The sequence below is a fragment of the Alligator mississippiensis genome, chromosome 2 (genome assembly GCF_030867095.1).
Source record: "Alligator mississippiensis isolate rAllMis1 chromosome 2, rAllMis1, whole genome shotgun sequence".
NCBI classification, from domain to species: Eukaryota; Metazoa; Chordata; order Crocodylia; family Alligatoridae; genus Alligator; species Alligator mississippiensis.
Window position 1 is genome coordinate 285,815,463 of NC_081825.1, and position 17,759 is coordinate 285,833,221.

The 17,759-nt window shown below is 51.3% G+C and overlaps 1 protein-coding gene across 1 annotated transcript; it reads left to right on the top strand.

Moving 5' to 3' along the window:
- The first annotated feature begins 7,939 nt into the window (after nt 1–7,939).
- On the top strand, nt 7,940–13,770 carry LOC132248295 (uncharacterized). The gene is made up of 2 exons (XM_059721352.1): nt 7,940–8,129; nt 13,177–13,770. The coding sequence occupies exons 1-2, from the start codon at nt 7,962–7,964 to the stop codon at nt 13,768–13,770; spliced, it is 762 nt and encodes a 253-aa protein (XP_059577335.1). The 5' UTR covers nt 7,940–7,961.
- Nucleotides 13,771–17,759: the final 3,989 nt, after the last annotated feature.

A 17,759-nucleotide genomic window follows, 5' to 3' on the forward strand; every position in this document is an offset into this window, starting at 1 on the left:
TGATAGAGGGGGTACCCAGGAAACTGCAACTGGATGCAGAAATAACCAAAGTCTCCAGTCTCTTGGATTTGTCTTACACTAGGGTTGGGCAACCTTCAGCACACATACCACAAATGGCACAGGCGGCCTCTGTGTGTGGCACACAACAGACAGGAGAGAGGATAGACAGGAGAGCAGTAGATCATGCAGAAAGTAGAGCAGGAGATCAGGCAAAGATTACAGGGCAGAAAGTAGAGAGTAGAGCAACAGATCGGGCAGGGAAAGGGGATCAGAATGGCACTTGGAAAGGGTGCAGAGCTAATTCATGGCACTCCTGTCAAAAAAGGCTGGCCCTCACTGGTCTACACCTGTGTATCTCCCTGGGTTTCAACAGTAATTCTTGATATATACTGGTGTGAGTGAAGATTTGCAAAGGTAAAAAAAAGATGGACCAAAAGATGGAATTGGATCAGCACTGAAAATTATACAAGTGTTTTGCACATCTCAGACTAGCCCACGCAGAATCATTATTGGGACTGCTGATCAGCTGGCTGCTCCAGACATTGTTGAAAGATTGAAAAAGATACATTTGCATTTTTTAATATAGTGCTGGGTTTTGATGCTAAGATCCGGAGGTTTGAAAAACAACCCCCCAGTGGAAAAATGACATCAGGCAAATGTAAGTTTGACATTGTAGCTTAAGGTAGTCTGATTCTGTTACTCACGTAGACCAACTGTGTACTAAAAATAAAAGTGATTTGGCTAAGATGAATTCAGTGATCCATCTTGCTTGTTCTTTTTCCTGTTGCATATTTCAGTGGAAAAATACAACCCCTCTCTTTTACACTACTCTGATCTTACAAAATCTCTCCCATTTGGGACCCAGTGTAAGCAAAAGGGTTCACAGGCATATGTTTTCTGGTGTAGTCCTAGATTTGCAAAACTGAAGATGTTAAGTCCAGATGGCCACTGAACAGGGTCTTTTAAATCCACTCCAACTTAGGCCTCCATTTTATTTTTCTGGCTGTTCTCCAGGTAACTTAGTAACTGGCAGAGAGAGAAATTCTGTTATAGAATTTTGATGGCAACAGGAAATAGCTGTGTCACTGTTTTATGGTTTCAGGAAAATCCACCCACAGGTCAGTTTTGGATTGAAAAGAATAAAGAAATGGGAAAGACTATGGCAGACTGAGATTGCAAATGTAGCTTATAACCTCTCTACAATGGAAAAAGAAGAGAAGGGTGTTGCAGACATCTCCTCCACGACAGCTCCCACTGGACAGAACTAATTCTAAAATGTGACCTGTAAAGAAGAAGAAATTGAGTTTGTGCCTCCTTATAAGGTATAAACAGAGCCCAAGGAACTTGCTCATTAGTTGGGGAAATGCCTGGATTCCTCTTAAATTCTTGTTTTTACTGTTTTACATTAGGATGTTCATGGGAGACTATATGAAGAACCTAACAGAGTTATGCTGCTTAACTAGAGGTTTTACTTGCTTGTTCTGAGAGGGGAAGTAGCTGACTTGGAAGAAAAAAAATCTTTTTTAAGGATTCAGCATCACATATCTTTCAATTACAAGTAGAGAAGACACCCGTTCTGTCTTCCAGCTAAAGCCATTTGCCTCTCTGATGAGAAAGAAAAGATTGTTTTTATAATCGCAAAAAAATACCCCTCCATCAGGCCTTTTTTCTATATAAAATAACAGCAAGAGGGGGCACCATGTAGCTCTTTCCTTCATGGGTCACCTTGAAAAGAGTATTGAAAACATTGCTGCTGCCATCCATCTTTTATTTCCTGGTCCTTCAAAGACTTAAAAATGTTCTCAATGTTATGCAGTATGGGAGGTTTGTTATTGACTTCCATAGGGCCAGGGATTCACCTTGTCAATGTTTTAACCAGCCAACTGCATCAAGCTAAGTATGTGCCATAGGCGCTGACTTTAATTTTTGCTGGGGGGGTGTGTTAAGACAATGGCCCCTCACCCCTGGCGTCACGGCTCGAGCAGAGCTGAGCAGGGCCACTGTGGGGCGGGGGCAGATGCGGGATGCCGACTGCAGGCTCAGGGCTCCCCACCCTGCTGCCCTCCTGGGAGCCCTACCCCAGCAGCGCCGCCATGGCAAGATGCCCCCTGCCCACCCAGCAGCAGCAGGGGGCACGAGTCCAGGCCACTGCTCCCCGCCCCGCTGTTGGTGGGCAGGCAGGGGGTGCCTTGTTATGTCATGTGTGGCCAGCACAGGGCTCCTGGGCTGGGGGGGAAGGAGGGCAGCAGGGCAGGAAGCTCCAAGGCTACAGTGGAAAACCCACATCCACCCCCACCTTGCACATGAATCTAGGGGGCATGTCCCCCCCATGCCTCCCGCCCTGAGAGTGTGCACACCAGCAGGGAGCCATTACCCTGCTCCCTGAATGAGACGCCTGTGGCCCTGTCCCACTCTCTGCCCTGGCCCTGGGTCCCATGCACTGTGCGGGCTGAGCAGCACCCCTAGGTCCAGCCCCTGACCCACTGTCTCCCTCACCATGGGGGCCTCAATCTGACTCCCCAGGGATTTACCTGCCAGCAACTGGGAGAGCTTCTCTCCACCACTGCCTGGGGCTGTATTTCTGGCCACGTGCATGTGTACACATACACACATGCACACGGCACCCCTTGCTTCCTGCAGCCCCTTGCAGGCTAGAACTCTTCCAGCCTGCAAGGGGAAACCTGCCATTTCCTATGGTGAACAGAAAACCTGGATCCCTGCACGATACTAGGAATCCAGGACAAATGCTGCCCTGGAGTCATGGAGCCCTGGACCAGGACTTGATGTTCCCATTTCAGGACTGTCACACCCAATTAGGGACAGGTGGTCACTTCCCAAGAGGGGTTAGGGCCCTTGGTCCCCCATGTACTCAGCACCTATGGCATGTGCATAAGTCCTTGCAACTGGATTTGGCAGACTAGTAACATGCTAATTTCAGTCGTGTATCAGTTTGCTGCAGCGTGAACTTGGGGACAGCTCAAACTTAGGGAAACATGTAGCCTGTAATGAAAGGTAAGGGGTCACAATTGTGGAGTATATTAAAGTGCTAAGCAAGCATGTCCAAGGAAAACATCTTGCACAGACCCCCTCTATGCATGGGCAGTACAGTGTGCATTTAAATGCATAGACTTGGGGTTGCAAAAGCCTGTGCCTTTACCCAAAATATGTTTTTCTTAACCTAAGTGATGATCATTGTATGCCCAGCACTGTCAGTGCTGTGCTATTAGTAGCTACAACACTGATTATCTGCCACCATTTCCAAGGATTCTCTATCTGTTTAGGGGCTCCTGTGAAAATGCTGGGAACCAGGCAGTTTCAGCACTACTTCTGGAAGGCTGGATATGAGGAGCTAGGAGCCCTCAGACTGGCTAACTATGTCCCAATAGCAGGCATGACACTAACCAACTGAGGTGAACTTCAAGGTTTCTACGTGCAGTCGTTTGAGTGCTTCCCCTTTGCCATTTCTGGTGCCAGTTCTGAAGTTAAATGGAGTACAGCTAAGCAAAACAGATGGTAGAACTGAAAGATGCCACACGCATAAATTGTTTATGCACAAACAAAGATGCAGACATCCAGTTATAAAGTAAGCTGGGGTGCCCTATCAGGCACACTTCACAAGTGACACAGGCAGCCTCTGTGTGTGGCACACAGCAGATCAGAGACGGAGCAGACAGCACAGCAGCAGGGAGCAGAAAGCAGGGTAGCAGATCATACAGGAGAAGGGGATCAGAGTGGCACTTGGAGAAGGTGAGGAGTGAATTTGTGGCTTTCCTGCCAAGAAAGTTAGCCCCCACTGAAGTAAGCAATAGGCAACTATAGGGACTGGCATTGTGTTATGCACTTAAGTGAGCTGTGCATTTACCTGCTATGCACTTCAGTGGAGTGTATTCTCACATTCCCACTACTGCTCAAAGCTGTTCAGTTCTGCATTTACCAGATGTGAAACCTGCTCTGTTCTCTTGTCCAGGCTAAAGTATTAGTTGTTCCAGGATGCTGGGGAGAATGGTTATTAACGCATTTTTTACCACCATTCAATTTCGTGAGGGAGATAACTGCAGATGGAAGCAGCATCAAATACATAATAATAAAAAAAACCCCTGCCACTGATTTTACTAGGAGCAATCTCAAGCACCCATAGACCAAGCATTGCTTCAGGATTAAAAAAAGAGTGTGCTCTGAAGAAAGAATGTTTGCATTATGAAAAATGTTGCTGCAGTATACCCTTTTATTATAAAAAAAAATCATTATTCTTCTATGGCACGGTATTCTGGCTTTTCGCAAGATGTTTGATTACAACAAAATGCAATCAAGGTATCACACTCGGTTCCATCATTTGGATGCGTTCCCCCACCCACTGTAGAGCATCCATACAGATAAACATGTAACACTAATAATAAGCTTAAATCAGAAAGAGCTTCCATGCTGTTTCTGAGGTATTATGCAAGTTCCATCTGTAGACGGGAAAACATAATTGTACTTCGGCCAAAAAGCTGAGAGAGACATTGTGTGAAAATGACTGCTACTTGTTCAATAACAGTGAACTGGCAAATGACCATCTATTGTTGCTTAAAGCACTTAAACTCATAATAAATTTACAGGAAACATTCAGAAATGAAGCAGTGGGACCTAACAGCTGATTTATTCAAGACACTGTGGGACAGCAAGCAAAATAACTGCCCATGTTTGGCTTCAAATGCTCCATGAAAACTGGTTGTTCCTAGCTTCAGACAGATCAGAGAACCCTCCAGAAATAATGCTGTTCATGTACAGATACAGCTTGCTTCCTCCTTTTTATACCAACTGGATATTTTGTCAAGGGCTTCATTCTAATCTCAGCTGCATAAGTGTAAATCCAGAACTCCATTAAAGTCGATTTGGATTTAGATGGATGATTCTAAAAATGTAGCATAAGTGGTATCAGGGGGTGAGCTTCAGTTCATTCTAATGGTGGTATAGATACTTTATAATACATGCACATGATCAGACCTTAAGGGACACTGGCAACAAAATCCATGCTTCTGTTCATATTACCACATAGCTTTTATTTTTAGGGCTGTCAATTAATTACGATTAACGGGCACAATTAACACATTAATAATTGTTCGAGTTAATTTTTTTAACATGTTAATCGTGCACATGGTTTTGGAGCCCACACCTGCGCTCCACTCCACCACCTCTGGGCCATCCCGTGGGGCGGTGGTTGCAGGACAGAAGACCACAGGGCTGCCCAGGCATGGGCTTTGGGCAGTTGCAATAGGGGAAAGAAGGGCACACACAGAGACAGACACAGACACGCAGCCGCAGCCTACAGGTGGCCAGGAATGCAGCCTAGCAGCATGTGGAGCAGCACCCAGCAGGCAAGTCTATGAAGGAGACGGGGAAGTGGCATGGGGAAAGAAAGGGGTGTGGGTGGGTGAGCAAATTGAGGCCCCACAATGACAGAGGGAGTGGGGCAGGGGCTGGGGTGAATGGGGCCCTGGGGCCAGGGCAGGTCATGGACAGAACCATGGGCGGCTTGTCCAGGGGCACAATGGGGCTCCCACTGCTGCATGCACTCTGGGGGAGGCATGGAGGGCATGTGCCCCGCGGATTTGCTGTGCCTCCTGCTGCTGGGCGGGCAGGGGATGTGGTGCAATCAGTGTGCAGTTCCCAGGGCAATGGCAGTGGGGCACAGAGCCTCATCCCACAGAGGCAACCTGCCTCCGCCTTCTGCACAAATCCAGGGTGCACCCGCCTCCCCCAGGGTGCACGCAGCTGTGGGAGCTCTCCCACTCCCCCGGACGAGCCACCCGCAGCTTCATCCCACACCTTGCCCCATATCTGGGGCCCCATACACTCCAGCCCATCTCTGCCCCACTCTCTCCCTCACCGTGGAGGCCTCGATCTGCGCCCCCTGCCCCTTCCTCCCCATGCCCTTTTCCCTCACAGACTTACCTGCTGGGCGGTATCTGTGTGTGTGTCTGTCTCTGTGTGTCTGCCCCTCACTCCCAAGCTCCAGCCCCCTAGCCCTGCTGCTGCCCCTCACTCCTGACCCACAATACCCCACATCCTGCCAGGGTATGTGGGAACACCCCTCCCTGGGCTCCAACCCCCCCCCCACACACACCCACACCACAACCCCCCACACCTTCACAAATTCCTCCCCACCCCCAACCATAAAGTGCCTGCATAATTTTGCATACCTTTGAGTTTTTCTGAGCATAATTTTGAGGTTTTAGCTGTGCAATTAAAATTGTTATTAATTGCAACTATTTTTTTAATTGCACAACTAATCATGATCACATTTTTAAATCATTTGACTTAAAAATTATATCCATTATATCCTACTTACTTTATATCCCTTTTTGTAGTTTTTTATAAACATTAACTCAAAGAATCATATGAAGGTTCTACACATTTTTACATGGCTTGCAATTGAGGAAATTAATTATGCATTTGGGATTTGGAGCATGATCTTCATAGATGAGATGAGATGAAAGATTGGAACAAGTTAATCCATTGTACGAGTGAGAACGGTTTCTAGCACAGTGAATGGTGGTTGTACTCACCCATGCCAGAGGTGAAGTTGTCTCATGATGGTTGTTTTTATTCACTTCTTTTTTTATCAGTATGCCATTTTTAGTGGAGAAGGATGTACAGGGATTAAGGCATAAGCACTCCTTGATGTATGAAAAGGCTCCTCTGCACACCAGGGAGAACGTAGTGGGAGGATCAGAAAGGTCCTTTGGAAGATCAGATCACAAGCAAGAACTGGCAGTTGGGGTGCACAAGTCGGGAATAAGCTTGCACCAGGTGCTCCTGCCCTGTGTTAGAAGAGTTTGTTTAATAAAGGAGAACGGATGGGGAACTGGGGCGGAGGTGGCTGACATTCTTGTTTGTGATGATGTTACAAGTTTGTGAATTGCTGGGGGGGGAACATTTCAGAGAAAACTGATGGTGTTGGAAGTGCTCTTGATGCAAAACAGAGTACTTGGGGAAATGCCTGGATGGCCCAGAAAGCCTGCGTAGTCACTTGTATCTGAGAACAGAGATTAGACTTGAACTGACCTGGTTCTTCTGCCATGAAAGTTAGTGGGGCAGATCCTCAGCTAATGTAAATTGTCATAGCTAGCTGCTGCACTGAAGTCCATCTATCCCTGAGAGTATTGCCATTAACTTCACTGGGAACAGAATGAGACTTAAATTTAACTTCACAATGGCCTGCAGATCCAGGCTGCTTGTATACGCCATGGGGGTTTAATTCAGTTTAGTTCTCCCTAAGTTGAAATGGTGGGTTTTAAAAAACCCACCGTTTCCACTTAGGGAGAATTAAACCGAACTAAACCCCTGTTGTGTGTACACAAGGGTGGGGGTCCATTCCTTACCTGCCTCTCTGGCAGGCTCTGGGAGAAAAAAAAAGAAAAGTTCAGGGTCCTCGCTGCTTTTTTTCCCCTTCAGTCGAGCCTGCCTGCACAGGCTGCCGCCAGGTTGCACAGCAGCAGGAAAAGGAGGTGGGGATGGTGCAGGGGCCACTGGAAGCCTGCCAAGCCCCGAGCACATTGCTTCCAGCGCCCCATGCACTGTTGCTCTTTGTTAGGTAGCAAACTGAAACACCTCAGAGGTGTTTTATCTTGCTATGCTCCAAAGTAATTTGAAGTGTAATATACCGCTGAGCGTGCAAACAGCAACACCATTAAAGTGGGACAAAAGGGCATTTAAGCTGTTGTAAAGGCCAATTTTGTTTAAAGGCATGGACAAAGGTCCCCAGAGGACAGGTCATTTTAAAGCAGCCCTGTTTGTTCCAATTTGTCTTGCTCATGCCACTCAGTGATTTGTCCTTGTGGATGCAAATACATACTTCGTGTCAGTGCACATTAAGTCAGAGTACTGTGGCCATTTCAATTTTTCCTCTAGTCATGTAGCCTATGGTAGCCTCAGGCACTATTGGGTAGCTCATGATAGCATGATTAAAATGCAGATCCATGTCCTTAATTTACATACATCCTTGCTCTGAACCGAAGCAAAATAGCACAGCCACTTTTGGCTTCAGAACTGGTGTTACCAGGTGGGCCTTGAGATCTTGGACCATGACCCGCATTTCCGCACAGAGGACATGCTCGGGCAGGACGGGCTTCATCTCTCTCCAAAAGGTAAACGCATTTTTTCTTCCAGGCTGGCTGATCTTGTACGGCAAGCTTTAAACTAGGTTTGCTGGGGGACGCGGACACAGAGGAACGCGAGGACACTTTGCCGTCGAGCCAACTGACGCACACAGGTAGTACCCAGGTAAGTGACAGGGGCCAGGGCAGATTTAGGAACAAGGGGGAAGCATGGGCACCTACAGGAGGCCTCAAATGCCTCTACACAAATGCTCGAAGCATGGGGAATAAGCAGGAGGAACTTGCCCTCCTGCTAGCTAGCAAAAACCCAGACCTAGTGGGGCTCACGGAAACCTGGTGGGATTCTACCCATGACTGGGCAGTGGACATCCAGGGATATGGGCTGTACAGGTGAGACAGAGCAGGGAAAAGAGTGGGGAGTGTAGGGCTATACCTCACAGAGCAATACATGTCCTCAATGATCAGCATGGGGTCGGAGGAGGGGCCAACTGAGGCGCTCTGGGTAAGAATGCAAGGGGGGCATGGGGAAAGGGACTTGATAGTGGGTGTCTACTATAGACCGCCTTACCAGGGGGGTGAGCTGGACCTGGAATTCTCAGGTCAGCTCACGGAGGCTGTAAAGTCAAGGGATGTCATTGTCATGGGTGACATCTGCTGGGAGGAGCAGTCAGCCAGGTCTGACCACTTACGTAGGTTCCTAGCCAAGATACACGACCTCCACCTAATCCAGGAGGTGCATAGTCCCACCAGGAGAAATGCCTTGCTGGACTTGGTCCTTGCCACAAGCAACGACTTGGTGAGGGGTCTGCCAGTACTCGATGATCTGGGCGACAGTGATCATCGCCTGCTGGAATTTACTATCCAGCAGAGGGTGGTGAAAGCAAGCAGCAAGGCAGAAGTCCTCGACTTCAGGAGGGCTGGCTTCTGTAAGTTAAGGTTAGTAGGAGAGGCATTGGGGTCTCGGAGCTTCAATGGCATGGGAGTCCAAGACAGGTGGTTGTTCCTCAAGGAGACAATCTTCTGAGCTCAAAGGGAGTCAGTCCTAATGCGCATCAAGGCGGGCAGGAGTGCTAAGAAACCTAAAATGGCTCAGCAAAGGCATCCAGGGACGCCTGAGGGCAAAAAAGGAGGCATACATACAGTGGTAGCAAGGGGCTATCACCAAGGAGGATTACACCTCCCTTGCTTGGGACTGCAGGGAGGCTGTTAGGAAGGCCAAGGCTAAGATGGAGCTAGGGCTAGCAACCAGAATTAAGGATAATAAAAAGTCCTTTTTCAAATACATAGGAAGTGAGAAGGTGGCACCGGGTACTGTGGGGCCTTACAGGATAGGCTTGGCAATCTGGTGATTGCAGCAAACAAAAAAGCTGACCTCTTTAATGAATTCTTTGCCTCCATATTCCTGAACAGGGACAGGACATTTCCCCCACTGGAATTGTGGATAGACCCAGGGGTGGCACCGACATGTCTAGAGTCAGGGACGACCTAGTTAGGGAACTTCTGGAGGGGCTGGACGTCTTTAAATCAGTAGGTCCAGATGCTCGTCACCCGAGGGCACTGAGGGAATTGGCGGGGGTCATAGCAGGGCCCCTGGCACAGCAATATGAGCGCTCGTGGGGCACTGGCCAGGTACCAGAGGATTGGCAAAGGGCCAATGTGGTCCCCATTTACAATAAGGGAAGAAAGGAGGACCCCAGCAATTATAGGTCAATCAGCCTTACCTTGGTCCTTGGGAAGACCTTTGAGAAAATTATCAAAGAGCACATCTGCAAGGGCCCAGCAGGGGTGGTAATGCTCAGGGGCAACCAACATGGGTTCATTGAGGGCAGGTCCTGCCTGACTAACCTGGTTTTATGATCAGGTCACAAAGTCCCTGGATGAGGGTGTCGGGGTGGATGTCGTCTTCCTGGACTTTAAGAAGGCCTTTGACATGGTTTCCCACCACATTCTCTTAAAAAAACCAGGTGACTGTGGCACTGATGCCTACACAGTCAGATGGGTGGCAAACTGGCTAGATGGTTGCACCCAGAGTCGTGGTGGATGGGTCATTTTCGACCTGGAGGGATGTGGGCAGTGGAGTCTCTCAGGGCTCGGTCCTGGGGCCTGTACTGTTCAACATCTTTATCAGCGATCTGGATGTGGGTGTGGAATGCACGGTGCCCAAATTTGCTGATGACAACAAGTTGTGGGGTGAGGTGGGCACGCTGGAGGGGAGGGACAGAATCCAGCTAGATCTAGACAGGTTACGGAGGTGGGCGGATGAGAATAGGATGGAATTCAATGCAGACAAGTGCAAGGTACTGCATCCAGGGAGAAGGAACCTGCAACATACCGATAGGCTGGGGAACACCCTTCTTATCACCATGGTGGCAGAAAGGGATCTTGGAGTCACTGTTGACTCCAGGATGAACATGAGCCGCCAATGCAAGGAAGCAGTCAGTAAGGCTAACCGCACCTTGTCGTGCATCTACAGATGCATCACAAGCAGGTCCAGGGAGGTGATCCTTTCCCTCTATGCGGCATTGGTCAAGCAGCCAGCTTGGGGCTCAAGTCGTTATAGAGCCTGTAGCGGATGGAGTGTGTGCAAAGCACAGAGCACACAGGGCTGGAGAGCCCGGCGCTAGAGGGGAGCAGCCACATGGGGGTTGGAGAGCCTAGGCCTGACACCGTGAGCATAGGCTAGAAGGCCAAGCCAGATTAAAGGGGCAGAGGCTGAGTAGGCCGAGGCCCCAGCAGAGTGGACAACATCTGTGTAACACCCACAAGGCATGGGGCATGGTATAGGGGAGGCTTGGAGACACACATTTAACCCATAAGGCTTAAGGCGCCCCATGAGGCACCACCTTGGAAAAACCCCAAATACAAGTGTGTTCTAGTGGGGTTCAGCAGGACTGAAGCCATGCAAAGGCTTGTGGGCAGCCTCCCTACTCATTACTTTACCAACAAGGCATGGCAGGTAAGATCAGAAGGTACCCACAGGGCAGAGCTGACACACTCTCACAGAGCCCCAGGGGCATCATGGCCACCCCGGGAAGCCCGACACATGACATCAATCATAGCCCTATTTAGCCTTAATTGTGATCTTCTAGCCCTAGTTGTGCCTTACAAGCACTAGTCATGTCCTCCAGCCTCCCTGATAGCTACATCCATGCTTCACTGGTATTACTCTGTTCCATTAACTGGGACCTCTGGCCCTATACTGGATTCAGCCCATCATGTCCCCGCCCATTACAGGGCTGGTCCTTCACTGTCTCAGCTATCTGGGCCCCTGGCCCTTGCAAGTCTCAAAGCCCAGAGTGCTTCCCATGCACCCCCTGTGGCCTCCAATCCACCTCATAGGCACAACCCAGGCCTCTGCTTACAAAAATCAACCCAACATAAAAGAAAATCACTTAGCTTCCCAGGGCCTTTTTGCTGAGCTCCCTTCCTCTCCAGAAATCAGGGTCAGACTCATCCCACTAGTCCTGGGCTAGGACACATGGGGGGTGCACACAGGTGCATGCACACCCCCTGAGATTGGCAATGCACCCCCTGTAAAAAGCGCTGCCAATGCAGCCGGCGACACCTGTGGGCGGTCTTCACTTGCCACCCCTCTGCCCTTGGCACTGACACCGCCACAGCTGCCTGCAGGAGCTCCCTGCTCGGCCTGCCCCTGCTGCCGACACCGCAGCTGCCTGTGGGAGTTCCCCGCTTGCCACTGTCACACCAGCACCACTGCCACTGCCACCTGCGGGCAGTCGCTGTGTCCCCCCAGCCTCTGGGGGCACGCGTCGTTCATGCCCCAGACTCCTCCCCTTTCTGGTCATCTGATTTGGCTCTCTGCAAACCAAGCCTGGGTGCTTCTAATTAGCCTAATAGCTTAGCGCCCTGCTGCCTGCAGTTTGAAGACTAGGCCCTGTAGCCCTTTAACTACACTACATGTCCTGGATAAGTTGTGCTTTCCATACTGGCTATTTCTCTAGAAAGCCATGGGGCTTCTGTTGACTGCCATCTCCTAGTGCACTATTGAAGTAACAGGGGTTAGGGGACCTTGTCACACCATTCCAACTGCAGGGAGCACAGGGGAGGGATGTACATTTGAGTGAAAACTAAGTGTATAAAACTATTCTAAAGTACAAGGTCAACATTTTCTTAGGTGTCTCCAGTGCTAACCCTAGAAAGGAAGCTGAGGATTTATGGAAGCTGATTAGAGCAGGGGTGGGCAATTATTTCAGGTGTAGGGCTGCTTACCAAGTTTTGGCAAGCTGTCAAGGGCCACATGGGTAGCTCTGTGCTTTGACAGATGCCATGTCCCTGGACACCATCTTGTGGCCAGAAGTCCCAGACCCCAGCAGTGACAACCCATGCCCTGGGCATCTGTTTGCTGCCCTGCTCACTATGGTTCAATGCCACAGTGATTGCCGCCTGGCCCTGGTTAGCCCCAGCACTTGCTGTTCTCCTTTGCTGCATGGCCACGTGACCAGGATCACTGCTCCCTCTGAGGCCCCCTGATCCCATGCTGATGCTGGCCCAGACCCCAGCAGGGATGCTGACAATGTACACATGGACACTGCCATGGGTGCTCTCCATGAGCTCCTGGGGCTCCAGTCCCGCTGCCTGTGGGCCTGTTCTGCTAGCCAGGACTGGTGGCTCCATGTCATCCAGCACTCCTAGGATGATAAGCAGTGGCTGGACTCATTCTGGATGACCTGGACCACATTCCAGGAGCTTCTCAAGCAGCCCGCACCTGGAGCAGCAGGCCATCACCATGTAGCCACCCTCCCCATGGAGACCTGGCTGGCCATCACCCTGCTCAAGCTGGCCAAGCCAGCCAGCCAGCCTCTGCTACACCCTCTTCAGGGTGGGCAAAGTGACTGCCAGGGAGGCCATCCTGGAGGTCTGTGGCTCCCTCCAGGATGTGCTGGGGCACACTGTGCTCCAGATCCATGACCCCCTCAAGGTGGTGGTGGGGTTCCATGCCCTGGGCTTTCCCCAGTGTGTCAGGGCCCCGGACGGGACCCACATCCCCATCACCTGCCTACCCTGTGGTGACCGCCCATATGACAGCTGGTGAACCTTTCATTTGTTTCCACTGCAGGCTGTTGTGGATCACCACGGTGTCTTCACCAATATCAGTATCAGCTGGGCTGGCAGCTCCCACAATGCCCACATCTTTTGCAACTCCACTCTGCTGGCCCTGATGAAGAGCGGGTGTTTCGCACCAGGTGTGCCAGACCTCCAGCTTAGCAAGGTGACAATCCCACCCCTCCTCATCCGGGACTCTGCCTACCTACTGCTTCCCTGGTTCATGCAGCTGTACGCTGGCCAGCTGGACTCCCACCAGACACATTTCAACAGGTGTCTGGGCTGCACCTGCATGTTGGTGGAGTGCACCTTTGGCCGCCTGAAGGGACACTGTTGCACCCTCACCGCCTGCTTCAAGGTCGTGGAGGCCAACATCCTGTGGGTAGTTGTCACAGACTGTGTGCTGCATAAAATTTGTGAGGTCTGTGGACAGTTTTCTGGAAATCTTTATTTCCCTCCACAAACACAGACCTTCTCCCACTCTCCCACCTTCCCTCCCCAAACACAGATCCCCACCACCTTCCAACCACCCCACCCACCACCAATAAAGCACCCTCTTCCTCGTGCAAACTGTACATATTGTGCTCCGTGTGCCTTCCTGGGGTGAGGGACAGTGAGGTGGCAGTGCCTGTGCAGTGAATCCCAGGAACGGGTGGCCAGCACCCCAGCCTCTGGCTGCATCACTGTGAGTGTGCACTCCATGGTGAGGCCAGCAGGTGGGGGGATCATCCGGTGGCAAGGGTGGCCGCTGGTCTGCTGGTGCGGAGGGCTCCCACTCCTGCAGCCTGGGGTGAAGGGCAGCAGGGCCCATATGTGGTAAGCGGGGCGGGGGGGAGGGGAGGGGATGGATGGTGGGGGACCTGGAGGAGGGGTGCTGGGGCAGGGGGCCCTGGCTGCTGGAGGCGCTGCTGCACCGCAGCCCAAGCCAGCTGTGGAGCTTGCTGCTAGGCAGTAGGCAGCTGCCAGGGGGCAGGTGGGGCTAAGCAGCGGGCAGCATGAAGTAGGCTGTCAGGGCCAGGATGGTACTCAGTGGCCCCCACTGCCTTGACCACCATGGCGGCTTGCTGCTCCTAGGCCTCCAGCATCCTCTCAGACAGGCCAATGTGCCTCTCCTTGGGGGGCCAGGAGCTTGTCCTTGAACACCTGGTCCTCCCAGGCCCTCTCCCAGTACCTCTCCAGCTCGCACATGACCTTCTGCTGTTCACATGCAATGTCCTCAATGCTGTGTGCTACCCAGCCTCAGATTGCATGTACACAGGTGCCCAGGGACCATGGTAAATTGGCCAAGCAGGCCCTGGCACAGGTGGCCACTGGCCAAGCCTGCTGGGTGCTTGCTGCAGGCAGCCTGCGTTCCCCACTCCCTTCCCAGGCCAGAACAGGTCTGGCTCCTGCCAGCACCTGCTGCAAGTGCTCCAGACCCACTCCCCACCTTCTTCTCCTGCAGGTCAGGCAGTCTCCTCCCATGCTGCCAAGCCCTCACTGCTGGGGTGAGGGGGTCCCAACTAACTGGGTTCAGAGCTGGTGGCACCCCTGCCCTCCCCCAAGGGGCCCTCTTTAGAGAGGTGGCCTGGGGCCAGGCCTGCCCCCCCCCCCCCCCATGCATGGTCTGTGCCCCAAACATGCCCCTGGCGAGAATGCTCCAGGCGTGCCATGATGAGCTGCTTGTGTGCACCGAGGTGTGCTCTATCTACTATGCCCTACTGCTGCTGATTGCCATGGTGCCCCAGGTGCACCTGAGATCCTGGCATCGAAACCTGAGCTTCAGTGGTGCCTCAGGCAAACCCATGGTTTCCCACAATTTGCACCACCACCTGGAAGGGTCCCTCTGCCTATGCTACATGTCCCTGTCCCCTGCAGCTGAGGACGACATTGCTGTAGGCATCGACACATTTCTCCATGTGTGACAGGCCCGTGGATGTCTAGTTGAGGGGGCACTGGCTGCTCAATAAAGTTTTGCATTACTTTCTGCTTCCCTGCATGCTGTGGGGGGAAACCCTGGGGACCAGGGGGAGCTCGGCTAAGCTGGTGCAGAGGATAGGGCAGGGGCAGGGGCAGGGGCAGGGAGGGGAGGGCCCTCCTCCCAGTGCAGGGCTTACCAGATGGCATGGCAGGCATTCTTGGTGGCCTGAATCTGTCCCCACTGGCAATGATGACATGTGGCTCCCACCAGTGTCCTGGGGTGCAGGGGCACAGTACCTGGCTGGCTGGGCAGCGGTCCCCTCCTGGGAAGAGCTGGAGGTTGTCAGGGTGGGTAGCACCATCCCCAGGCAGTCCTCCTGGGCAGCGCTGCACACACAGAGCTGGTGAGGCAGCTGCTGGCCCAGGCTGCTAGTGGTGCTGGATGAAGCCAGGGCTGCCCACAGGACCATGTCCATTATGTAGCAGCTTGACCACATCTTTATGCCCCCAGACAGAGCTGTGCTATGGCCTGGCAGTGGCAATGACTCTTCAGTGGGGGAGGGCCCTTGGGGCACCAGGAACACTTCTTGGTACATTACCTGCCAGCAAGTGGCACAGGCCCCGGGGTCACAGCAAAAGTTTTAAAGATCAGACTGGGGCAGGCAAAGAGACACTCTAGCCTCGGGGCTGGAGACCCTCTGAGCCCCACGCCCCTTGGGCAAGCCTGAAGATGGCCCTCTGGTCATGCCACCAGTGGGTATCTACATGTGCACTACTGCACAGTAACTACTGCACGATTAATTTGCTACCTTAATTTGAAGGTAGCAAACTAACCACACAGTAGACTAACTTACTGCACAGTGGGCACGTCTACATGAGTAGACTTGCTAAAGCAAGCACTAAATGACTGTGCAGTAACAATTGCGCAGTCAGGCACACATGTAGACATGCCAACTAAGTGTCTGCATGTATAGATGATGACACCCTACTGTGCAGTAAATTAGTCTACTACACAGTAAATCATCTCCTGTAGATAGGGAATATCAGAAGGCAGTTAAGAGGAGGTGTCATACTTTAGCAGAGCACTGTATGAAGGGTACAGGGGGTGACGGTGCCAAGCAGAAGACCAGCATAGATACACTAAAGCAGTGTTTCCCAAAGTTTGAGGCAAAACGTTTCTGGGAGAGCATGGCACTTGGCAGCACTGGTGGTGGGAGTCAATGGTGGCAGGAGGCATAAAAGAGGGGCTGATCTGAAACAAGTGAAATGCTGCACCAAGGGTAGCTGCCATGTAACTCTAGGTATAGATAGAGAAGGAGATGGTTTGAAAGCAGTTGAGGATGGGTACACAGAAAAGTCTGCATGCCTCCCAAGTCAGAGTCAGACTTACATTTGGGAACATGATAAAGACAAAAGATAGTCCAAGAGTCCATGCAAAGAGAAAAGGGAGAAGCATCATATTAACAATGACCAGTGACCAACAATGATTCCCTTTTTACAAGGGAATCAAAGTGTGAAGTGAGGATTTTGCCTGCAAGTCAGTCTGATCCAGAACAATGGAAAGCATTTAGTAACACAAGCAATGCACTGATGTCAAGTTGGAGGGAGTTCTTTCATGCACACCTCAATGGTGAGATGGGAAAAGGCAAGCATCAAAGGGCCTTTCCCCAGAGAACTGAGCCATTTGTGAAAGAGCCAAATGTTGGAGAGATACAAGAGGCAACCAGAATGTTCAGAGACAACACCGGCCCAGACACCGGCAGTGCTCCTGCTGAATTCGTTAGAACAGGAAAAAGCAAGCGAGGCCAAAGCCCTTATGAAAGCCTGAAAAAATTGCAAAGGATACCATAGGTCCAAACCAGAGACAAAATGGAGTACAAGAGTGACTGTGGCATCTCCTCCCTCTTTAAGGGCCATAAAGTTAGAAATCAGGATCAGGCCTGTCTTTCTAATGGTCAGAAACCATCGGGAGCAAGACCAATAGGCAACAACAGATACCAAGTCAAGAACAGAAAACTAGTTACTGCAGTCAGACCCTGCTCTGGGAGCCAGAAGTCAGGAAGTTCAATGTAGAAACCAGGCATAAAAAGCAGGAAGCTGGGCTGGGGTCACTAGAAGCCAGGAGTCAAGAGCCGAAATGAGGAGCCAGGAGCTGAGGACCAGATAAACCCAGGAGCCATGGTGGAAGCAAGGAGATGGGGCTTGAAAGCAGTCAGAGACAGGGGGGAACAGCTGCAGGCCTGTGAAGCATTGAGCAGTCAAAGTTCAACCAGGCATCCTGGGCTTCTCTAGGGTTCAACTACCTGCAGCCAACAAGACAATGAGATGCAGCTGGACCTGATCAGGAGACAGGCAGATCCTGACAGATCAGCCCTAACACCTAAGAATCTATCTTTGAAGCTTTTGTACACATTTACCTGTCGCACAGGGGAGGAGATTATCTTGCTGTTTTTGAATGAGAGAACCAGAGCCCATTTCCTTGCTCCTAGTGCCAAAGCTCTCTGGCACCCCCAAGTGAAAACCCACTTTAACCTTCTCCCAGGACTACACCCATACACAATGTTTTGGCTGGCTTGAAATGTCCTCATCTGTGTATGCTTGCACACTGTCTCTGCCTCTCCCCCGGTCTATCTATCATCCACCCACACGTACCCCTTCTCATACAATAGCCAGTCAAAGTCCATCTGCCTAGCATTC